This window comes from Delphinus delphis, chromosome 5, assembly GCF_949987515.2.
Source record: "Delphinus delphis chromosome 5, mDelDel1.2, whole genome shotgun sequence".
In the NCBI taxonomy this organism is placed as follows: domain Eukaryota; kingdom Metazoa; phylum Chordata; class Mammalia; order Artiodactyla; family Delphinidae; genus Delphinus; species Delphinus delphis.
The window spans coordinates 30,825,056-30,849,452 of record NC_082687.1 but is presented as its reverse complement, the minus strand read 5'-3'; the positions used below and the strand labels follow the sequence as shown (position 1 = coordinate 30,849,452).

The 24,397-nt window shown below is 50.0% G+C and overlaps 1 protein-coding gene across 10 annotated transcripts in view; it reads left to right on the top strand.

The window, feature by feature from the left end:
• Window positions 1-24,397, top strand: part of GATB (glutamyl-tRNA amidotransferase subunit B) — a 91,904-nt gene that overhangs the window by 54,694 nt on the left and 12,813 nt on the right. For 6 of the 10 annotated variants that reach the window (XR_011246468.1, XR_011246467.1, XR_011246466.1 and 3 more), the window contains 4 exons: window positions 4,800-4,933; window positions 11,971-12,049; window positions 18,540-18,674; window positions 20,033-22,472. Coding sequence is in view for 1 of the 10 variants with exons in the window: in XM_069540683.1 (XP_069396784.1) it covers window positions 4,800-4,933; window positions 11,971-12,049; window positions 18,540-18,674; window positions 20,033-20,161 (477 nt within the window). In the remaining 9 variants the exon portion in view is untranslated. Of the gene's footprint in view, window positions 1-4,799; window positions 4,934-11,970; window positions 12,050-18,539; window positions 18,675-20,032; window positions 24,207-24,397 lie in introns of those variants that run through there. The other 4 variants (XR_011246469.1, XR_011246465.1, XM_069540683.1 and 1 more) reach the window with 4 other exon arrangements.

Sequence of the window (24,397 nt, the reverse complement as noted above, 5' to 3'; positions counted from 1 at the left end):
CAATTAACTACCTTTTGTTTTCCCCACTGATGAATCCTCTGGATGAATCTTTTTTTTTCCCTTCTCTCTCACTGAAGGATTTCCACAGCCCCTCCTTGTTTCCGTGAAAAGCAGAGGGAGGCCATTCACAGCAGAGACCCCCCCTCCCGCCCCACTGCAAGTCCCAGTCCCTCCCATGGCCGCCCCTCGTAGGGGCCTCCTATCACCTCATTTCCATTTCCACCCCAACACTAGCAGTGATGTTATCTTCAGGGCCATGTTTCACAAAGTTTTGGGTCCGAGTTCTTTTTTTCTCTCACCTTGTAAGAAGGATTAGACTCACAGGAGTGATGTGGAAGCACAGAGCTCCCGTTGATGTGCAGATGCCGGGCCCTCTTCCCGTGGCGTGGCCCCTGTGGGTACCTCCCTTCTTAGGGCTACTCCTCCTGGCTCCTGTGAGTGCAGCCCAGGCGGAGCTGTTGTCACTCAGTTGCGGGTACGGGGTCCCCCGAGCTGTCAGCCACTCCCCCCCACAGCACGACCTGCCCAGTTAGGTATAACCTCGTGCGTGAGTCACCCGCATCGGAGGAGCCAGAGTGCGAGGAAATACCATGTGCTTGACGCCGAAACTATGTGAGTGACAACAGGATTTGTTTTGCAGTGACAGGGATGCTGCAGAATCAGGCAGCACCCACGCAGGTGCGCTCCCTGACTTCTCTGGGGAGGGGTGTGGAGGGACGCAGGAGAGAGGCTCCGGGGGTGTTCCGGCCACCCTCCTGTCCCCCCGGAAGCGCTGGATGGGGGGTGCCACCGTTCCTCTCCCTACCCCCGCCGACCTGGTGTGTGTCAGCCGCGGCGGAGAGCACCACGTGGTCTAGGTGTAACCTGGCAATGGCAGCACCTGAACTCACCATTTTCTCCTCCTAATTTCTAAGCTAATTGCTGAGGGCCTTTGCTACATTTTTAATATGTTAAGAACCTTTCAACAGCTGGCAGCTCTCAAAATCATGCAAGTGGTGGGGAAGTGCATTCTTTGGATGGGCAAGTTGCCTCGTGTTGTGCCCAGCCCTGGCGGGTGCTCAGTTTCAGTCCCCAGGAAGGCGGGGATGTGACTGTCCTTTGTCAGCGGCAGCGGAACCCAGAGGGTGAGAGCACAGGCTGCAGAGTCCCAGCTGTACTGTTTTCTCACCGTGGGACCTCAAGCAAGTCAGTGCTCAGAGCGTCCCCACCTGTAAAAGAGAATTCCACTAGTGCCTCGCCCACAGAGTCGTCGTTGGCACTGGATGAGTTAATGTAGAGAAAGCACCCATTATTGTTGCTGTTGAAACTACTATTAACATCATTAGCAGCAGCAGTAGCCACGTGCCGTCCCCACCCTTCCCCCCGCAGGGCTGCCCGCTGATCCCCGTGTAGCAGGTATTCAGGCAATAAAGCCAGGGTCCCCGTAGCTGACGGGTCACTCCCTGCCACATAACCAGCTGTCCCATAACGTGTGCTCTGTGGCCTTTTTCTTCTCCGAGTCTGCCACCGGGCAGCTGTCTCTATCGGGTTTCATTCGCCTTCTAAATATAGTCCAGCCTCATCCTGCCTATCATCAGATTCCCAGCGTGTGTGACTTAGGACAGGAATGGCAGTTGAGAAATCAGCCTTCCTCCTCTTGCAGCAAGATAGTCTTCTGGCATTTGGTCATCTCTGAAGGTAGGCTGGAAAAGTCGGCTGCGGGGCACCTGGCTTTAGGGCCCGATGCAAGTGTGGGTAAGGTTCCTTCCCAAAGCAGCAGGGAAGGGAAGGTGACCCCTCTGCCTTGCCTCACCCCAGCAGTGACCGGCGGACAGACCCACTGGCAGTGGAGGGTTCGTGTCTGCATCCAAGAGGCTGGCCTGGCATTGGCTTTGGGTGTCATGGGATGCTTTGGGAAATTTGATTAAAACGTGAAAAGGATGCTTCCCAGTTAGTCGCAGAGCTGTAAAGAGTGTCTGGTGTTACACAAAAGCCAGGACCAATTGTCCATGCCACTTGGGCTATCTCTCTTTTTTTTTTTTTTTTTTTTTTTTGCGGTACGCGGGCCTCTCACTGTTGTGGCCTCTCCCGTTGCGGAGCACAGGCTCCGGACGCGCGGGCTCAGCAGCCATGGCTCACGGGCCCAGCCACTCCGCGGCATGTGGGATCTTCCCGGACCGGGGCACGAACCCGTGTCCCCTGCATTGGCAGGTGGACTCTCAACCACTGTGCCACCAGGGAAGCCCCGGGCTATCTCTTGAAGGAACAGTTTGAAACATGGTCGGGAGACTTGACGCCCTGTGTAGCTGAAGGTTCAGCTCTGTCTGATGTGGGATAGATTAGTGCTGGCTTGTTGGCTCTGAGAAGGACATTAAGGGTTCCCTAATGCAGTGGCTTTTCTGCGTTGCTCTTTTTTTTTTTTTTTGGCTGCACCACGCGGCTTGTGGGATCTTAGTTCCTCGACTAGGGATTGAACCCGTGCCCTTGTCAGTGAAAGTGCAGAGTCCTAACCACTGGACTGCCTGGGAATTCCCCTTCGTTGCTCATAATATGGTTTTCATGTAAGGGAATTAACTGGTCCATTGTTTTCCCGAGAAAACCAGATGGCTGCGCGGCCATGTTCACAGGGACTCCTGAGATCTGGGCCAAGCATTTGCCAATCTCACAGAAAAAAGAAGGCCTTACCTAGAATGCTGTGTTTTTCTCTTGGTAAGCGGGCTTCTGAGCCCGAGCGGGCAGCCCATGTGTGACTTTGCATCCATCTGTCATTCTCCGGGCGGGGACAGCTCGGCCTCCTGCAGCCCTGCTGCCTACAACTCGCCCTGTCACGATTGCAGACTTTCCCATCCACTGCAGATTGTGTACTGAAGCCACATACCCCCAGTGAAGCACAGCTCCAGCTCAGAGAGGCTGCCTCACAGCACTGACACGAAAAGACAAACAGAAATCTGACTTGCCATGTTATCCATCCAACAAAAAAACCACCCAAGGGTAGAGGAATAGATATTCATCACGTCCCAGCAACTCAGCCAGGCCTGTGAGTTCAGTATTTCTAGGTGGACTTAGAATACCTTTCCTCGGCAAAGCAGAGTCCTCCTGACAGCTCTTTTCACCAGCAGGCCAGCCTCTCTGGGTTAGAACAAAGGGAATCCCACTTATGTGATTTGGGCCGGTAGCCGGTTTTCTCCCTCTCCAGTGGTTTGTGTGCCATTGTGGAAATTTGAATACTTTTCCGTAAGTTAAACAGAACTTTCTCTTCATGCTGCCTGAATTTGCCTTTATCTGTAGTCAAGCTTTGGCTGCTGAGGTGGCCTTTGCCCAGGTTTAGCATGAGCAGAATAATACCATCAGCTTGAAAAGAGATTCAGGAGATGATTATGGGATGATTCAGTAGGCTTGTCACCAGAGAATGCAACTGTTATAAAGGGCATGTAGTTCGTTTTTGTTTTCGTTTTTTTACGGAATTTCTATTTTAGCAGCTGTGTTCATTACAGCATCTACAATAACGAAACATTGAGAGCACTTTTGTTAGTGTGTCTCGCTTCTTCCCAGTATCGTATTTTTCCAGAATGTTCTTTTGGTTAATGAAGTTTCTCTGAAAGGGGTGAGGGTGAGAGCCTTACCTGCAGTATAAAGTTAAAAAGGAATATTTTAAGGAAAGTGTGGTTTGATTTGAATTTCAGCAGGTAGGGGAGACCTACTATTTAAAATGCATTTGGAACCTTCAGCCTCTCAGATGTGGGTGGAACATGTTTTTATTTTCTTCATTGAAAAACAAGGGGTGGGCTTAGCCACATTTCTTGGTTTTGCCAAATCCGTCTGAGCAGGCAATGTACTGTATAATTCAATGAGTGCCTTGGGGGTTACTCTTAGGCATAATTGTGGCAATTCCAATATTTAAAGGTGAACATGGTATGATAAAGGGTGAGCATTCACATGTGATTTTTTTTAAGAAAACACAAGGCGATGGGAGACGCTGATTCACCCATCGATGCTAACCAGGCAGCTGCCGTGACCCAGCACTGACATAGCTCTAGTCCCAGAGAGAACGGGCAGCGTGGCCCCTGACTCACAGAGTTGGCAGTCCGGAGGGGGAGGAAGAGTAGGGGCTTCTTCAAGCACGTCTCCTTGATGAGCCAACCCAGGTGATTGTTTTCACAGAGTGCAATGAGAGCCAGGATCAGCTGGGCCTCGCTAGGCTCAGAGGCCTGGCACTACCCTCCACCCATCACGTGGTCTAAGTGGGTCACGTGCCTCTGTTCTTACTCATTTTGAAAACATGTGAAAACCACTTCTGTCCGCTCTGGGGATGATGTGAAGATGAGTACAGTTACGATCCACGTTTGATTTTTCAGAAGTAGAATATTCTGTTTGTTCCTTCTTGGTCTGCTGCTTTTCTTACCTTCTTTTTCTAGCCATCGCTAGGACTTACAGGAGAAGACAGGCCTGGAAAGAGACAGGACGGTAAACTCAGGCTAGACATGCTGCTCAGGGATAAACGTTGTAGGGTAGGGTACCCATGGCCGACACTGAGAGGGCGAATGAGTTTAGGGGATGTCAGGTTTCATCGTCCTCTGGTCCACAAAGTCCAGGCTGTCTGCAGTATGTTCCTTCCTTTGACAGACTGCTGTATAAATGCATGGTGACAGTAGTAGAAGTAGTAGAATACTTGCTGTTTACTGAAAGGGATCAGAATTTTCTGGTGACATCCTTGTTTGGGGAAGTACCAGTAGATATCTCAGGGATGCAGAGGGTGACAGTTTCAGAATACTGATCTTTCATTTTTTGGAGGCTTTATATCATTTTCTTTTTCTTTACAGAATGAAGTTGGCCTACTGGAGTTCTTCCAAAATGTGATAAAAGAAACTAGGGCAGAGCCAAAAAAAGTGACTAGTTGGGTCCTCAACACTTTTCTGGGCTTTTTAAAGCAACAGAACCTTGCCGTCAGTGAGAGGTGAGTGGGGTCTGGGGGCGCATTTTCCTTTCTGGTGAACTCTGTGTCCAGAAGCAGTTGACACAGGGCAGGGCTGGTGTTCTGCCCTCCTTCTTCCCCCTCAGGATCTCCTGACGAGACACAGACATCCCCTGTGAATGTCAGAGTCTAAAGCTGTCCGCCATCCCCTTCACATCTGAAAGCTCATTTATTCCGATCTCTGACCATCCACGCTGTCCTTTGTACTGTGCTGGGCTGGGGACCTACAGATGAGTAAACGAGGAGTGTCCTACCTGCAGGGCATCCAGGCTGTAAGAAAGCAGACAGTCGGCTCAGTACGATCCCGTTACACCGCAGGTGTGTTCAGGCCACCATGAATGCACAGGAAGGGGACCTGCACCGAGGCTGAGGCGTCCACCAAACTTTCCCTCAGGAGGGAGAGTGAGTTTCCCTCAGAGACCAAGCCCTGAGGAGTTGCCAAGTGGAGGGAGGGTTCCTAGCTTTCTGGACCGTAGATGCAATTGTGCGACACTCAGAGACAAGAGGCGTGGTGGGCTCAGGAGGCCCAGAAGCTCCAGGGTGCTCAGGAGGGAGCAGGGAAGCTGCAGGGATGGGCAAGGCCACCTGGGAGGCTTCACACGCCTTTGTTGGCAGCTGTCAAAGGCCTGAGAGCACACGCTCACTCCAGGTCCCCTCTGGGGGGATGGGATGGAAGATGGAGCTGAGGTGGGAAGCCCAGTTGGGTACCTCTTACAGGAGCGCCCGTGCGAAACGCCCTGTGCCTGGGCCTGAGTGCGGTGGACCAAGGTGTGGACAGTGTTCTCAACTCCACATGACTCCACCTCCCTCACGCGGGCTTGGGGCGAGATGGAGTGGAGCCTTTCAACCTGGTGGGAGGTAAAGGAAGAGGGACAGGTGGGGAGGATGCCGTGTTCCTTTTGGACATGCAGGGTTTGAGTTGCCTGTGGGACAGATGTCCCCCTCGTGGGGTGACTGATAGGCAGTCAGATACATGGGCCTGCATCTGCTGGGAGGCATCTGGGAGTGTAAATCCGAGAGTTCTCACTTGTTCAAAACTCAGCACCTGTTAATTGAGACTCTGCCCTATGCTAAGTTCTGTGCTGAGCGTGGGGAAAGCCAGTCCACGAGGCAGACGCGGTCCCCGTGGTCCTTACAAAGCAGCGAGTTGGGTGCCCTGAGAAGGGGAAGAGGAGAGCTGAGCTCCCTGCTGAGTGAAGGGTGAACGGGGCCCAGCAGGCCAAGTCCAGCACACGCTCCAGGCGTGGAGAGCAGCGTGTGCACGTGGCTCGAGGGGAGCCCGAGCGTGGCATCTCGGGGGAGGCAGAGCACGGCCCAGTATAAGCGGATCGTGGACTCAGCAATGTGTAGATGGTACTGGAAGCCGTTGGAGCAGGTGAGAGCTGTGGGGAGGATACCGTGTGACCGGGCCTGAGACTCCCTGGACTGCCCAAGGAGCATGGGCAGGGAAGGAGGGACAGAACCAGGACCATGGGTGTCACAGGAGCCAGAGAAAAGGAGAGTGTGAGGAAGGAGAGAACGGGCAGCAGGTTTAAATGTGGGTGTTCATCAGGGACACACAGGCAGGTGGCGCCCCGCGGGAGGCCGAGCTGTTCTTGGGGAGCGTCGTTGCTGCAGCAGCGCCCACGGCCATATAGGGGAGCAGAGCCGGGGAGACAGGCGTGTGCTGACTGATACGTGAGTCCAAAGAGTCGTCTGTTCAGAGAAGTTACCCCTGTGCGATGCTGGCTTCGTGTTCGGCCTCTTGCTCGCAGTGTGTTTGCACAGGTACCAGTGTGGCCATGTGGCTCTGTTTCACCTCCTCACGTGGCTTCTTAGAGTGATCTTGGATGAGTCACCCTCAGTGCCGTCACTGTAAATGACAGTGATAGTGCCTGCCTCCGAGGGTTTTTGAGAGGAAAACACACGGCGCCCGTGGGCCCTTAGTGTCCATTTCCTTCTCTATTCCGTGATGGTATGTGAGGTACCAAAACGATGTCCCCCCCCTTCCCCCCCGCCGATCCCCAAACTCCCATGGCATCTGTTGCCTGTTTCTTTCCTTCTTGTCCTCTCCGGTTCGACCTCTCTACTCAGAAACTTCAGTCTTCACACTGAAAAGCCCGGGCCCATTCAGGCAGAGTTGATGGAGGAGGTATAGCTGTACCAGAGCCTGAATGGCTCTGGAGAGGTCTTGGTGAAGGAGGGGCCAGGCGACATCTGTGAGGAACCAGGGCGTGGGGATGGCGAAGAAGCAGCAGCTTTGGGGAGCAGGGGGAGCATAGCTGGGAGGAGCAGAGGGTGGAAAATGGCAGAAAAGTACAGTTGACCATATGATTGGGGTCGAGCCGGAACATGGAGGGTGTGGAAAGTCGCGGGAGTTGGGCCGTGAATCCAGCACTGGCTGTAGAGCACCCTCTGTGCGGAGCTCGCGGAGAGCCAAGCAGGACGCTGGCCCGGCCCTTAAGAAGCTGTGTCCTGGGGAGGACTGGACTTGTGCACTAATGCTGTTACCTCAAGGCAGAATGGAGTGCTTCTTGTTTAGAACTAGTCACAGTGCGGTGCAAGCAGAGAGGGACGAGACCACGTTCACCTGAAAGGCTCCGGGAAGGAGTGGTTGGAGCTTTGGGAGGAGATCTAACTCTTAGCTTTAAAAAGCGTTTTCCATGTTGCTGACTGATTGCTAGAGTCACTGAATTTCAGTCTCAGCAGAGACCTGAGCTACCTCTGGTTCAGCTCTTTCATTTAGCAGAGGAGGAAATCCAGGCCCCTAGAGGTAAGGTGCACAACTGCTCAAACTGGAAGCCAGCCTCCTGACTTCCAGACCAGTTTCTCTATATGTTGATCTGTGACGTGAGGGGTTTGCTAACAGCCATTTTAGGAGCTTCTACAGGAGCTGAGATTGACAAATTAGAGTGTCAGGGGAACTTGGAGCCTCTGGTATTTATCCAAACAATTCGTAAGCACTAGAGTCTTAAGAACTCCAAGGGGGGGCTTCACCTGGTAGCACAGTGGTTAAGAATCCGCCTGCCAATGCAAGGGACACGGGTTCGAGCCCAGGTCCGAGAAGATCCCACATGCTGCAGAGCAAGTAAGCCCGTGCGTCACAACTACTGAGCCTGTGCTCTAGAGCCCACGAGCCACAACTACTGAAGCCCGTGTGCCTAGAGCCTGTGCTCTGCAACAAGAGAAGCCACCGCAATGAGAAACCCACGCACCACAACGAAGAGTAGCCCCTGCTCGCCGCAACTAGAGAAAGCCCGTGCGCAGCAACTAAGACCCAACACAGCCAAAAATAAATAAATAAAATGAATAACTTTATCAAAAAAAGAAAAAAGAACTCCAAGGGCACCAAACTCTAAATAAAAGTGTGCTTGGTTCCAAAGTCAAGTAAGGAGGAAGCTAAGCAACAGTTCTGTGCTAGAGTTTATGTAGAACAGGAACTGAACAGGAAGCAAGCTCTGTGTAGCAGCTCTCACAGTCTACACAGTTCAGACAACCACTGCCTGGGCTGCATATACCAGCCTCACCTTGGAGCAAACATTAACCAGTGAGCAACCTCGGCAGCTGGGCTAACGTTTCCAAAGCCTAGAAGGGCAGTAGCTGCAAAGCTAGCAGTAGTCTCATGATGACACCAGGCAAGGGACACTCCAGAGATCACGTTGGCAGGAAGTGATTTTGCAAGTGAGCGTTCATCTTTAAAGACCTCTCAGAAGACTGGTGTTTAAAGGGTCTGGCCAGAAAAGTGCTTGTTGAACTTGGCTTTTTCATTATTTTGAGCATATTGCTTTTTTGGTTAATAACTCATAGCTATTCATACCAGGTTTGATTTAGTTAGGAAAGTGGAAGTTACTGATTCCCTGACCAAATATTTCCTGATAATATCAGGCAGGTGCAGCTGTCCAGTTGTTCACTCCAGCCGAGGGCCTGAACTTGCGGGTCAGCTGCGGGCAGCAGCTCCTGAGGCACTAGGAAACCAGGGAAGGCCTTTGAGCTGAGAAGGGGCTGAGGCTCACAGGAGGATTAGTCCGGCAGCGTGATATGCGGGGCAGCGTCCAAGGATGGGATGTAGGAGGTGGGAGCCTGTTAGAGGTCACAGCCGCAGGCCTGTTGGTATACAGCCTGTGAGCTAAGGATGATTATTACCTCGTATATTTAGAAACCAAAACAAAGAAGACTACGTGACCGAGACCAGGTGTGTCCCACGGAGCCTTAAATATTTGCTCTCCGGCACTTTCCAGAAGTTTGCCGACCCCTGGCTTAGAACATGTGTGGGGAGACAGGAGCCCGGAGGGCAGTCAAGGAGGGGAAAGAGACTGGAGGCCCAGGGAGAAGGGGTTTTCTCATGGGGTGCAGCAGGGTGGGAAGCTATTATGTTTGGTAATTAGTGAGGGGAGGTGATTTTAAAAGAACAGCATCTGCAGAGGGATAGGGTTGGGATCCAAACAACAAGGGCAGACAGTAGCCACTGATGCTCTTCATTGGTAAAAAATAATAATAATAAGGTCAGGCAGAAGCAAGTGACTGCAAGACCACTTGGAGGCACTGTCAAGACAGGGCAGATCTGAGCGCTCGTGAAGGCGTGGGGTTAAAGCCGCAGGAGGGAGGAACCCGGCGTCCGAGTAGGACGCGTAGCAGTGGCAGGTGATGCAGGCAAGAGCATGGGTCCGGGGGCTGTCTGATGGAAGAGGAGGAGGCGGGCACCCCAGAAGATTCTGAGCCTTCCATCAGTGGGTGACCTTATGATGCAGGAGGTGAGGGTCCGTGCTGAGAAGGGGCGTGGGAAGGAGACGCTCTAGAACAGCAGCTTGGGTGGGAGTGCCAGGCAGGGGCGCTGGGACGTTAGCGAGGTGAACAGAAGGATTGCTGAGCAGCCACCTAGGTGTCCGTGTCTCCCTGTCTTTCTCCACGAGCCTCTGTGTCCCATGAGCTTGGGCCTAAAATGAGCTCAGGGGTTGCGACAGGCAGCACATTTCACAGGAACGGGGGTGGCTGTGGAGGTGTCAGGGTGTCTGCTTCCAGAGTCCAGGCTGGAGATAGAGTCGTGATCCCATAAGAGCTCTAGGGGATTGGGTGAAGTTGGAAGGCTTGAGAGATGCCACTTCCCCTCATCTGCAGATGCGCCGGGCTGGGGATGGGAGACTAGCCTTCCATGTTGGGCTCTTCTTTAGTGGAGACACACCCACGGCCCAGAAACCAGCGTCATCTGACAGCAGCCAGGTGTGCTTCTGCTGCTGTTCTGTTCCAAATCGGCCGATTTATTTATTTAACCTGATGAGGGGGGCCTTTCAAGGCCAGGGTGACAGGTCCTGATCTTTGTCATCATCTTACTGGAGGTGAGCCCTGGCACAGCTGGAATTAGTAGACACAGTGTCCCAGTTGGGGGGAAGGAGTCTGTGACACAGATACTGCTGACCTACTATGTGTCGAGCACAGTGGGTACAAAAGGGCGATTGAGAAATCCCAAGTCAGTGGAGGTATTTCATAGTGAATGAAGGTCATTGGATGAAAGGCAAAGTATTTTTAGTCATGCTGTACTCTATTTCTGTCCTTCTCTGTCTTCACATCCCTTTATCATCAGCTCACGTGGGAGTGGGGACCCTTTTGTTTGCAGGCTTGAGAAATCTAGTTCAACCTCAGTGCTTATTACAGGTTCTACACACAGTCTACACTCTAATTGGCCTTTATGTTTACTAGGATCATAGAACATCCAAGAAACCCGAATTTATTTCGGGAATTCTTTATTACTTGTCAATAGGGTGGGAAGTTAGAGAAAGGGTGTCTTGATTTCCCAGCCCTCTGCCTCTCGTCCTGCTGAGATTTAATCAGGGTGGTCCAGACACTCTGCAAACCTAATATCCTCTTGGAATGATTTTTATCCATACTTCGGGATAAGCAGACACTTGCAGGACAGTGGGCTGCCTCTGTGTGTCAGCTGCCTCACGTGAACAGCCCTGTGAGGTTTCACTGCACCTGAGTCAGACCTGGTGCACTTGCACTCGGTTGGCCTGGAATTCCGGGAAATTGGAGTAGGGGCTGAGCGGTAGTTTCCTTTTTACTATCTAAGAGCTTAACAAAGAAATGAATAGTGAGTAATGGGAACTGAGACTTAAACAGAAGGTGTTTTCAAGTAGTGTTAAACGTTCCAGAAGCTTTCGTTTACACAGACACACTAACATGCTATTTATAAGTCGTTCCAGTCTATTTAAAACTGGTCCCCTCATGACCTCAGACAGACAGCGTTTCATTAGCCTAGTTGCTGCATGTGTTTAAAAGTAGCAAAACTATGTATTTTAAAAGAAATAGTCTGTAATTCAGTCTTTTCCACTAATCCTAGGCACTCACCGCCCCCCTCACCCCAGAATGTCAATTAATGACACTTTACGCCTTTGGTTGCCTCTCGTCCTTTTATATCATGGGATCTTGGCAAATAAGTCCCTTCCTAGAAGTGTAGGCATAATGAATTCCAGGCCCTTCTGTGAGAAGCTGTTGCGAGCCTGCGGGAGAGAGCAGTTTGTGGATGCCCATGAGGATGGCTGACGACATGGCTGGTAGTCACTGCGTCCCTAAAAGACAAGTTCTTACGATTAAAAAGAATTTATATTTGCACAAAAACACTCGAAAACTGGCCTTGTTAGCTGTTTTGTTTGAAGTACTTTTTAGGCTGATCTTTCAGTCGAAAATATTTAATTACCGGGTTTTGGTTTTTTCTCTTCTCGTCATGGTTCATGAATTTTGCAGCCACCTCCTTTTTTTGACTAATTAAACTGAGCAGTTGTCTGTCACTACAACTTCTGCCAAACTGCGGTTATTGTTGGGTAGTAAAATAAAGAAAAACAACACTGGTCACAAAAATGTGTTCTGTCCTAAAGTACAAGATAACTAAATAACATAGAGCCTAACTGGCCTGTTACTTCTATTTCTGAGTGTGGATTGAATTATTCAAACCTACAAAATCACGTGCTTTGATTTTAAATAACCATAAATGCATACACCGACAGAGTGAAATGTACATGTTTCTTCTCTCCTTTTGGGGCTGCTAGTCCTGTCACACCCTCTGCCCTGGCTGAGCTGCTTGACCTGCTGGACAGGAAAGCCATCTCTTCATCCGCAGCTAAACAGGTATGTCCCCACCTCCCAAAGGGTCCGACCACCCTGCCAGCCCCGTACATGTTTTATGTGAAAGTCAAATGCCATCACTAAGTGCATTTCATCTTTGAAGTATTAAATGTTTCTAAGGGCTATTTTTATACGGAGAGGTAGAAACATTTTATTTAGCAAATGAAATAAAGCCAGTACTATGTATGACGCAGGTAATTTGCTTCTCATCTTTGCTAACCGGACGGCGTAGTTGTTTGGCTTTGCCCGGAATGTTTCCCACACATTTGTTTATGTGAAAGGTGGGCCCTGAAGCTCCTGGGGGCTTCGGCCTGTGCCCTGTGTGGCCGACACTGCTCCCTGGCCCTTGTCCTCCCTCTCCCGTCCTCTGCAGCCTCCCACCCAGTACCAAAGGCTCGTTTGTCTTGTCACGTGGTTGCCCCTGAAAGTCAGTCTTCCAGCAAGAAGGGTGAGGCCAGACAGACTGCCTCCCACTTAGTAGATCAAATTTAACACACAGGCCCAGTGTGTGAAAACCCAGACAAATAGCGTCCTCATCAAAGGCGGCCTTCCACCTCATCTCCAGCCCCACCTGACAGTCTCAGGTGGGCGCAAGGCCCCTGGAACTCAGAAAACTCTTACAACTAAGCACTCAGAAAGATAAAGAACACCAAGGCAGCCGCCTGATCTCGACTTGAGATATCACAGCTGTCAGTTCTTCAGCCAGTAACTTAATGTTATTTTAATGGTGCCTTTGGCGTTTAATATTTATACATGTCCTCAGTAGTGGCAGGTTACATAGTGAGGCTTTGGAAAAGCGGCTGCTTTTGGCTAATTACGAGGCACCATGGAGCATACACCCAGCTCTGTGCTGTGAAACTGGGGATAGGACCTAATAAAGGTTCTGTTTACCCACCACCAAGTGAGGCTGTCAAGTATAGGGACTGCGCCACATTTAGGAAAGGGTTTTGGTTGCCTGGATGTCAGAGGAATACAAATGTTTACGAGAGTGCTCAGCAGTAGCAGAATGATTAGATGGCCGGAGGGCAGAAAGAAACTGTATATACACATAAGAGCAAATGAATTGTTGCATTTCAAACCAAAGAGGGAAAAAACCTTCCCCTTCCTACTCCTCCTGCCCCAGCAAAGAAAACCTAGTGCAGATAATATGTTAGGTTCAGAGGGGAGAAACTAGAACTGCCGGGGGATGCTGACAGCTGGGTTCAGATAGAGATAGAGACATTTTTGGATTCTGTTGGCTTCTAGCGTGTTTAAAGGAGGTGGGGTGAATCCTGGCTTCTGTAAGGCAATCACAGAACCAAAATAAAAGTCTGATTGTGTGTCCCATGAGGGCGTCTCCCTTATACACCATTGCCTTAGGGGATTTGCTTTTTAATTTTTCTACCTTGTTCTGTTTTTTAAAAAATCACTGATTTTCTGGTGGAAAAAAATGGTATTTGTTCATTGTAACAACTTAAGTAATGCTGAAAAATATAAAGATTTTCCAGTTCTACCACCTTGAAATAACTACCATTAATACTGGGTGAACGGGACTTCCCTGGCCGTCCAGTGGTTAAGACTCCGCGCTTCCATTGCAGGGGGTGCAGGTTCAACCCCTGCTCGGGGAACTAAGATTCCACATGCTGCACGGCGTGGCCAAAAAATTTAAAAAATAAAAAAAAAAAATATTGGGTGAGCATCATCCCAGGCATCTTCCTGTGCACACATACAGTTAGCAGGGTGGATTGTGGGCTGGGCAGACAGGAGGTTAGAAAAACAAGGCTTTTGAAAATAAGAGGTTTTAGTGTACTGTTTTTTAGTTTTATTTTTTAAGAAGCCTACAGTTCATTGGTTTTTAGTATAGTCACAAGGTTATAACCATCACCACTATCTAATTCCAGAACATCTTCATCACCGCAAAAACATAACCCTGCATCCAGTTAGCAGTTTCGCCCCATTAACCCCTTTTGCCCTAGGAAACTGCTAATCTACTGTCTGTCTCTATGGATTGGCTTCGTCTGGACATCTAAGATGAATGGACTCATACGATATGTGGCCTTTTGTGTCTGGCTTCTTTCACCTAGTGTCATGTTTTCAGAGTCCATCTATGTTGTGTCAGTACTTCGTGCCTTTTTATGGCTAAAGAGTATCCCATCGTGTGGGTAGAACCACATTTTGTCTACCATTCATCAGTAAGTGGACACTTGTGTTGTTTCCTGTTTTTGGCTCTTATGAATAATGCTGCTGTGAACATATATGTACAGGGTTTTGTTGGCGCATATGTTTTCAGATTTCTTGGGGCTGTACCTATAGGAATGGAATCTCTGGGTCATGTGGTAGTTGTATGTTTAACATTTTGAGGACCTGCCGGACTGTTTTCCAAATGGGCTGCACCATTTTACAGTCCCGTCAGCAGTGTGTGAGGGTTCCAGTTTCTCCACATCCCCGCCAGCCCTTGTAATTGTCCTGCTTTTTGGTTACAGTCGTCTCCTAGTAGGTGTAAAGTAGTAGCTCGTGGTGGATTGATTTGCATTTCCCTGATGACTAATTACATTGAGCGTCTTTTTTATTTTTAGAGTCTACTGTAAAATGTAACACATAAATGTGTTATAATTATTTTTTACTGAATTTGACAGAGGAATCCAAGTAGGCCTTAGGTTTTAGAAACCCTGTGAGGCAGAACGACTCTGGTTCCATTGGTTACTGGTGTTTCCTCTGACAGAACTGGAAGAGGTCCTACTAGTGACTGAATAACCAGGAGATGAGAAAGAAAGTTGAGTAAGAAAATGACTCCTAAGGATGACAGATACGCAGAAAGAGTCATCCTGCCCTGAGAGCGTTCTGAACTCCAAAGACTCTCCCACTTTACGTCTAATTTATTATTAATCCATCTCTTGCCATCCGGCTCTCCTTTCCATGACTGTCCATTATTTTCATCCCTGACACATTTCACTGCACCTTGCCCCCAGGTGTCCCAACACCTGAGGTTTACAAACCTCATCCCCTCAGCTCCCTGGGCCCCAGGGGCGTTAAGAGGTTGCTGCCATGAGGCAGCCCTGTCTTTCAGAAACAGAAACGCAAAGATTATTTATCACCATGAGCAAACTCCTGGTAACTGTAGACAAAAGCACCCGGGCTCCTCTCACAGGATCCGGTTCTGTCTAATGAAGTAGCCCCCGTCTCCTCCCCTCACCAAGGACAGGGCACACCAGACTCCCACCTGCAGAATCACAACACCCCTGCGGCTAGCATGCCAGGGTCCTGAGCCTCTGGGGACTCGGAGGCCCCGGGCGTCGTCCAGACTGCTGGCCAGCCAGGCCCCGGGGGAAATCACCCCAGATGCCTACATGTCTCCTCTGTGCGAGCCTGGAGTAAGTGCAGACGGTCCACCGTCTCCCAGGGATTGTCCCTCTAGTGCTTCCTGTGGGACCAGGCTGGACAGGGATTCCACAGAGATGGAAGTCGAATTTTAACATGCGAGTGTGCAATTTAAGCAATTTCCTCCTGTCTACTTTGGGGTCTACTTTAAACAGAAATCACCAAAAACCTTTTAATATAGAAAATGTTACATCGTGCAGTAAAACTTACGAATGATTTGATGTCTTTTTCTCCGTTTTAGTGCGTCAGTTCTTTGCACATTTTCCTGTGCCCTGCTTCTCTTAAGGGCCTAGATTGACGTCTGTGCCTTTCTAGAAGAATGACCTTTCACGATACTTGCCTTTGCCCAAAAGCACCCCCTCTCTGTCTGTCACCGCTCCCTCCCTGCCCTCTCCCTGGAACAGGTCTTTCCACCACCCTCTGACCCCGGAAGCCCCAAACAGGCAGGGACAGGCCAGGAGCCTGTGTGCTCTCCTTTTGTCCTTCCCTCCAGATTCTTTAAAAATAGCTTTAGCTAGAGAAATGGTTGGGTAGTAGTTAGGAGGGTGTGTGCTCAGTCACCAGGAACTGAAGCCTGAGTTTCCACCCCATGCGTCAGAGCTGGCTTCGGTGGTCGGGGTGTGATCGGGGGTCCCCAGCTTGCAGCACTCCCTACCCCGGTGGCCATTTACTAACCCAGATGACCGGCCCTGCACCAGGACCCCCTTGTGATGTGGTCTGTCCTGGGTGAGCAGCTGCAGGCCTGGGAGGTGCACTCCTGGCCAGAAACAATTGCACTTCGATAGCACTTCCCAGGGTGGTGATTAAACACAGACAAAAGCTGAGGATTTATGCCGCAGCACGAGGTTGGCAAGCACAGAGCCACGATGTTTGCAGCCAGGAGGCCGGGGGAGGCCGCAGAGTCTGGCCTGGAGGCGGCCGGGCCCCGTATAGTGGCTCCCGCCCTGCTGGGCTACAGCCAGGAGGGCACAATCTGTGCCTTAAATTGGAACAAGCAGAGGACTGGATTCTGGAATCCACTGTGTCAGCCCAGGGGTCTAACTTGGGAAGTGAGTAAGCTGATGTGTTCTAACTCTGGGAGTGGGAGAACGCTGCAGCCACCGGGCATTTGCTCCTGGAGGCTGCTGAGGTGTGCTTCCCTAGGTCAGTCCTTGGTACCCCTCCCCACTCTCTCAGGGAGCAGCCAGCCTCTCTGCATGTAAAAGCGTCATCCCAGCATTGTCCTGCTTTTCCTTCTGAAAGGTGTGGTTTGGCCTTGGTCCCTGACTGCCTCAATTGCCTTTATTCTTGTTATTTTGGCCCAAGCAGATCCAACCAGTGTTTGGGCCCGTCGGGTCCCAGGTGTACTGGGTGCCAGGCAAAGGCTGACCCCTGGGCGGCCAGCTCAGCTCAGCTCTGCACTTTCAGCCACAGTGGCTGCAGGGGCCTGTGACCGCCAGGCGTTCGGCTCCTCCCAGGCCTGGGCTGCAAGCAGCATCCACACCTGCCGGGCTTTCCTGTAAAGAGTTGCTGTGTAGCTTCTCATCAGTCACTCTTGCAGGTGACTTCTGTTATAAGCTAGGGATCTGGTCTCTCTCGGGATCTCCATTCTCTCTTCCTGAATGTTGGACATTTTCAACTAGAAACTTTTTTAGGAGACTCTGCAGATGAACAAAATAAACACTGGTCAGAATCTACCAGTAGGGGGCCATTTAAGTAAATCATGATGAATATTGGATTTTTTTGTTAATACAAGAAAGTACTTCTGTAATCAGTGAAACAGAAGCAGGTTACAAATTGTATATGTGCTGTGATCACAATTATGTTACAAAACAGAAAGAAAACCATGGAAGGGAAAATACTAGAATACTAACATTGGTCACCTTGAGGGGATGGGAATTGGGTAAGATTTCTCTTTGTCTTTTCTGTATTTCCTCCCTTATTTTCTACAGTGAACACATATTAAATTTTATAATTAGGAGCAATGTTTTAAAATTGTAAGTCTTATTCAAGAGAAATAAATCTATCAGGGAAAGGGGGCAGAGAAGCTCTCCAGACGCTGAGTCTTATCCGCATCACAGATCGTCTGTTCTCCGGTTCCTGTGCTGTGGGCACGCCATCAGTACGTCCGCTGAGAGCAGGGGAGGTTCTTACCCGCTGTGTGCCCCTTTCTCCTCAATGCCTTTCTCATTGTCGGCTGAATACACATTTGAAGAATTGGGTTGGAGGCACTTATGTTCAGTATTTTTCTAAGAGCGGGGACAGGTCTGCGTACGCGGCCAGGGCTGTGTGGTGATCGCCAGAGTGTGCCCTGTAGGTGCGCTTTCGGAAGGATGCCCCAGACGCCTCTGGGCCACAGTCACCGTGGGCGCCCGACAGCCAAGCTGAAGGCACACTGCTCTGGGCAGAGGGGCTCCTGGCTGGAAAGCGCTCAGTGCTGACTGCTGGCTGAGACGGAGGCTAACGGGATCCCCTCCCCTTCCAGCTCACACTAGAGAAACAGGCACTGTGGAAAACTGCCCTGGGACACCCCTTCTTTACAAATGTCTTCCTTTTTTTCCAACTTTATTAAGTTAGGGAATTGGTTATCTCTTTAAGTAGAAAAATACCCATACGATCAACTGCTCATTATCCTAGCCAGGTTCCGAGCCACATCCACCTGTGGGGATGGACGTGGTAAGCCTTGGGCCCCAAGGATTGTGATTTATGTTTTTCGTTATTTTCCATTCTGTATCTTCATTATGGGCTCCTCTCTCGCCCCCTCCCTGAAAAAACTCCCGTTTCCCAGCAGAGGCCAAGTTTTCATGACCCCCTCTAAGTGCAGTGGTTCCCTTTTGCAGCCCGTGTGGCCCCATCCTTCACCAACATGTCACCGCAATTAATTAATTCAGTGGCACTCCCGTCAGCAGGGGCCCTGTGAGTGATCATCTTCTCACACTCCCCGCCCTCCCTGCTGTGCCCTTGGAGTCGGCGAGTGGGGACGACCTGTCTCTGCCAGCGTCTCCACCGGCAGGGTCTCGGGCTCTGTTCTGAGGGCACAGCTCGGCGCGGGGAGGCCCCGGGTGTGTCTGCATGCAGCTGGGAATCCACTGACTGCTCTTCCACCCCAGCAAGTGGAGCTGGCAGAAGAGCTGACCCCGCCCCTCTCTGCCCGCAGGTGTTTCAGGAACTGTGGAGGAGTAAGGGCAAGACCCCAGCACAGATCGTTGCAGAAAAGCAGCTTGAACTGATGCAGGATGCAGAGGCGCTGGAGCAGCTCTGTTGCTCCACGCTGGAGGCACATCCTCAAGTGGTACTTAGCCCCTCGGGGGAAGGGGGTCTTCACGCGCAGCGACAGGTGGGCAGGGGGTCGCCGGCAGAGGCCCAGGGCCAGGGCCGCCTGAGGACTCAGCCAGGAGCCCCTCTGCTTCTCCCCCTTGCAGCCCAGCGGTGCTTCCTAATAATGGTTGGCCCGGTTTCATCAATAATCCCCCAGTTATTTTTGTCAGTTTTAAGCTAGAATCAAGAGATGAAATTAGGTGACTATTGGAAAAATACAGCTTTTCCTAGAAGGAAAATCCCCCCCTGGAGCTTGATCTCATGGAGTTTCGGTTGAAGGGGGTGTTAGCAAGTTTCAACCTCCCAGGCCTGCGGCCCTCTCCCAAGGTTGCCGAGCTCTGCTTTGTAAGAGGACCTCTCTATCAGGAAGCAGCAGGCAACACTGCACAGGGGCAGAGATAGGGAAACACTTCAGTTCCGTGCCTTTGAGAGCTGGGAAGAAAGGCAGAAGGGAAAATTATTTGTAAATTACAGAGAAAATCCTTGACAGGAACATAGCTGGAAATCAAGTCATTCTGTGTTCTGAGCGTAGAACACAATAGAAGAGCTAAAATGAGGCGCATCCCTCCCTCCCCAAGTCTAATCATATTGTCCAGAGAGATTTTTCAGTGGGGAACAAAATTGCTAGCATCCCTTTCAGAATGATACCACCTGCCCATCAGCTTGCGGGGACACTAACAGCTCTGTAAAGAGCTCTCGATAAGGAAAATGAGCTTGTGCAGGGTCTCGGCAATCTCCATCTTCCAGCCTCATCTGGAGTGACTGATAAAGACACACTTTTAGTTTCAGACTCAGAATGCAGCACTGCGCAGATACTCGCAGACGCTGTTGCCGATCAGAAGCAGGAGGTCGGGCGGGTGGCCCTGACGCGGTGGCTGTTTGACAGGCACTCAGCGCCCCCTGCCCCGGCCCTTCCAGCCTGCCAGCCAGGCACTCCCCCACCAGAAGCTCGGGGAGCGTTGCCATCTCGTGGCTTTGTCTTCTAGCGAACGAGCTTCTTGGCAGGGAGTCAGGGGAGGAGAGCCCGCTGAGCCCCCGCAGGGTCAGGGGCCTCACGATCCGGCACCCGGGTCCCGTGCACCGGCTTCTCAGCTGTGACACGTCACAGTCCTCCTCACTCCCTTCGAATCAGGAGGCGGGGTAGCAGACACCTCCTTTGCCAGGAGCCCAGAAACCTCCTCCGAAGGTCACCGCCTCCCCTGTTTCCTTTTCTCATTCTATATCTAATACAGAAAAAAGAAACTGAATTTAAGTTTCCATAAACGTAAACTTGATTTAAGATTTTTAGGCGAGAGACTCTATTTTCTCCTCTAAAATAATCTGTCTTTAAAGGTCACGGATGTAAAGAAGGGAAACCCCAGGGCCATAAACAAACTGATCGGGTTGGTCCGAAGAGCGACTCTCGGCCGAGCAGATCCAACGGTGATAAAGGAGGTGCTGGAGAGGCAGCTGTCGTCGTGACGGGTTCGGGTCCCCCTGCCACGGCCGGGCTGGAGCCTGTGCGCTGACGTCCTAGGCCCCAGCCAGACGCCCCGCCTGCTGCGCCTTGAGGTGCAACCTCCACGCAGACCAGGCCTGGCGCCGTTGCTTCATCGACATCACACGCTTCCGGGGGAGGTGCAGCAGTGGTGAGAAACAGCACGTCCTAGTGCGCAGTGACGCCGAGCTCAGTGCCACATGCTGTTTCAGATACTGTCACCACCCTAGGAAAACGTTTCATTCCGCAGGTCCCTCAACAAATATTTTTAAGCACGTGCTAAGGGCCGGGCGTTGTTCCAGGTGCTGGGGATTAGCAATGATGAAGAGAGGCCGTGATCTGGATGCAGTATTTTGTTTGCGGCGCTCTCATTAGTCTTAGTACCAGGAATGTATTCTCCCATCCACTGAGTAAAAGTGATATTGCCCATTCAATGCCCAGGGATCCCAGAAGGCAGAGGTCTGAGAATAAATGATTTATTTATTTTTTTGGTAAAAAAAGACAACAGAAGTTTTCAAATAAATTTAATGAATAAAATTTATACTGAAACATCACATAAAAAATTAACTTACACGTCGAAGATTGTGCAGTGGACAAACCCCCCTCCCCACCCTCAGACCGAAAAGTTTTAAAAGGCGAAAAAAAAGCTATAACATTAAACTGATTTGTTTTGCCTGGAAAGAATAAGATGGTAAGCTAGTAAATCAAAATCTTGACCTTTAATGGTAACTGCGGTACAGTTAACAGTAGTCCATGGAGGCTGCGTTGCCCTCACCCCTGTTCTCGTGGCAATAATACTATTTCTCTGTCGCACTGGGGCACCCCTTTGTTCACTGCACGCCTTTGTTACCTCTGACTCACAACACTAAAGACCAGTTTTGCAAGTGCTGTTTTTTAAAAGCGCATGTCAAATAAACTGTGACATAAAAGAAAATCATTGGAGGCCCTGATTTTACACTGAATTCTCTCTTGTACTAAGAAGAGCACAAACACTTCCGTCATGAACAGTGCTCCAGTGGTAGCTGGGGACCCGGAGAAGAGTCACCAACTTAGCAGCTTATGGTTCCTGGTTGCAGACGATCGCTCAGGACTTCCCTAAGTAGGAGTAAAGAGAGGACTGCCCCTCTTCCCAGCCAGAAAAGCAGGGACCAGTCATCTGGCTTATTTCAGACAAGCATGAAGAGGTAAGGTTTTTTAAAAAACTAACTTTTTTAAAAGTGAGTGACTTAGAAGTGTTAAGAGAATACGGTACGTTACATCACCCAGGAAACCGCGTGCCCCTCGCGCATCCCGCTGCAGTACTGAAAACTCCTGGGCCTGACAGTAAAACATTTTCATCAAACCTCTTTTCGAGAGAGAAAGGCAGAGCCAGTTCCCACCCCCCACCCCGTGGCTCCTGAGTCTGGAATCTGGCGGGATCATGATTTTGTAAGAAATGATAAGATTCAGTTTTGTTTTACAAACTCCATTTTCACCAGAGGTCTGGCTTCTTGGTCATCAACCCTTACAGAAAGCACTGGACGATCTTTCCAGACAATTTTAAATCAAGGGCTTACTTAAGTGGGGTCTGGGAGGGGCGGGGACAGCCAGATGAAGGCCATTTACCAACAATATCACGTCATATGTAAACCGTCTTATGGACTGATCATTTCGGGAGAAAAATGCCATTGCTGGGGTCGGAGGTAGAGGGAGGGCGAAGTGGGTAAAGGGGGTCAACTATGTGGTGGCAGACAGAAACTCAGCCTTTGATGGTGAATACACTGTAGTGTATGGAGAAGTCAAAATATAATGTTATACACGTGAAACATGTAATGTTATAAACCAGTTACCTCAACACACAAAAAAGCACTGGATCTTTACAATGCTAACTCATCCAGCTCTGACAATTGCCTGTTGTCTTGAAGGCCCACTTCTGAAATCCTGAAAATGAGATTGTGTTGTTGTAACTGCTCATAGAAAGAAAAAAACATACCAAAGCACGGCTCAGATATCTTACCTGGAACCTGACTAGATATTCAAAATACATGTTTATCTAACACCCTAAGAAATTCACAAAGTATGGCTCTACTTGTAACTGGGCTTCAGTGAAATACAATTTTAAATACATTTTTGCGTGATTGTGAGTTTAGTCTGGTTCTCTGTTTGCTATTCAGGGGGAAATCTCATTGAGATGTATGAGTTGGCACCACCGGTGAAGCCAGTGCCATCTGTCACTGGAGCCCGCACACCTGGAGGCTGGGAGGGCAACGTGCTGGAAGACTGGCTCCCCCGGGTGCCCTGTGGCTTGAGGAGGAGGTTGGTTGATCGGCTGGTTCTGGGGGGAGGGGAGGGGTGGCAGCCGCAGCACTCGGCATGCTACCTGGCACGGGATCTGTTTTTAGCAAAAGTTCATTAAGTTTATAAAGCAAAATTAATGGACAACCTGTTGTGGGAGTCCCTCTGTATGAGGGGTGGCTGCTGCCATCCGCTAGGCTTTTAAACTCTGGGTCTAGGAAGGAGCTTCTTGACTCTGTCCAGGCTTATGCATCAAGGTGAACTTCTGTTCCCATCTTTTAAGATGTAGACAACCCAGGGGAAAAAACGTGTCATTATTTATACCAAGTTAAGGGTGTTTTTAGCTGAGCTCCCTCCATCCCTTCTTTTTGGTAATTATGGCTAATCTGGAAGAAGGCTATGAATTGTTTTCAAGTAAACACTCTCCTAGAGCTTTGCGTTGGTTGGTTAGTTCAGTATATAGCTTACGGCCAGGACCCACAATCCATATTGTATTTTTCAGGTCTATTGAATTTAGCCACATAATTTCAAGGATTCCACATAGGACTATTTGAAAAAAACGACTAGATCTATATGAAAGGCCATGTTATTTTACCCACCACCAAAAGCAGCATGGAAATGGCTGTCACGCCTCTTCAGTAGATTTTAGACAAATTGCATTTGTGGATTATTTGTGAACAGAGCGGACCCTCGATGGTGAGATGGAAACCGCTGATTGAAATCCTCTCTTGTTGTCTCCCTTCGTCAGACGTCTTAGCAAAAATCATTTAAGTAATATTGTCAACACCAAATAATCTCTTTTAAAATATCTGCAGGGCAAAATGGTACCTCGTTACAGGTGGGCCTTTTCTAGACTTGTCCCAGTAAAAAGTCAGCTGCTGCCCTAAGAAGCACAGACTTCTGCAGCCTCAGCTCCATGAAATGCACAATCTGGCCTAAGAGCTGCCATAACCCTTGTCAGGTTCGGAAAGCACACAGTAAATCCAAGGCTCCCCAAAGATGCCTGAGATATGTATGGGACGCATGCGGGCACACCCTACTGGCGACCTTGTCCCTTGTGTGGGTGACAGGAACAAACTTCACAGTGATGACAGACAGGGAGGGGCGTTCCCAGCTAAAATCGGCCCCTGTCTTAGGATTCCAAGTGCAGAGGCCAAAGAACTTTGCCCCTGTCCCTCTGGTCCCTACAAAGCCTCAACGAAAACCTTTCACTGAAGCCCCCGTTTATCCAGTTCATGAGCTGCCAGGATGATCTGTCCTCCAAAACAAGTAATGGCCTAATAAACGCCTGAACATAGAGAGGATTTACTGAGGCAAAATTATCCCGAAAACAATGCTCAGTCTTTTGAGAGCTCTTTCTAAAGCGTTAGTTTATGACGATCATTCAAAAAGGAAAAAAAAAGTCAACTCCATTTTCTTAAAATGTTTCCTCTGTGATGTGATTTAAGAAATGGAGTATAAACCGGTTTGACAGTGTTCTGTCTTAAGCTGTTATCTGATGGAGAATGAGTGTTGTGTGATTTACAGTCTGATGGCTGAAGCGAGAAGGGGCCGAGAATATCTTCTTAACGACTTAAAGCGTTGTGGCCTCAGCTACAGAGGGCTGCTGTTCAGGAAGAGCTAATACCCCAAAGCTGGCTGGGACGCGAGGGGAGCCACGAATTACCCCGGCCTGGCCAGTGACTCGAAGTAGCACATGCAGTAATAGCTGTCCCGCAATAAAGTGTTTCATAAAAATGGCCAAGGGTGCCAGCCATTTCAGTAAATACACGGCTGGTAGTTAGCAATTACATTGACCCATCCCTGCGTGAGAGCTGGGTGTGCGCTGCAGACATTCACCGTCACACCGGTGACACGTCCCACCCCCGCCAGGGCCGCACTTCCCAAGGAGAGCAGCCCAGGCACACTGACCCACGTTCAGAACGGGCAGCCTACCCACAACCCCA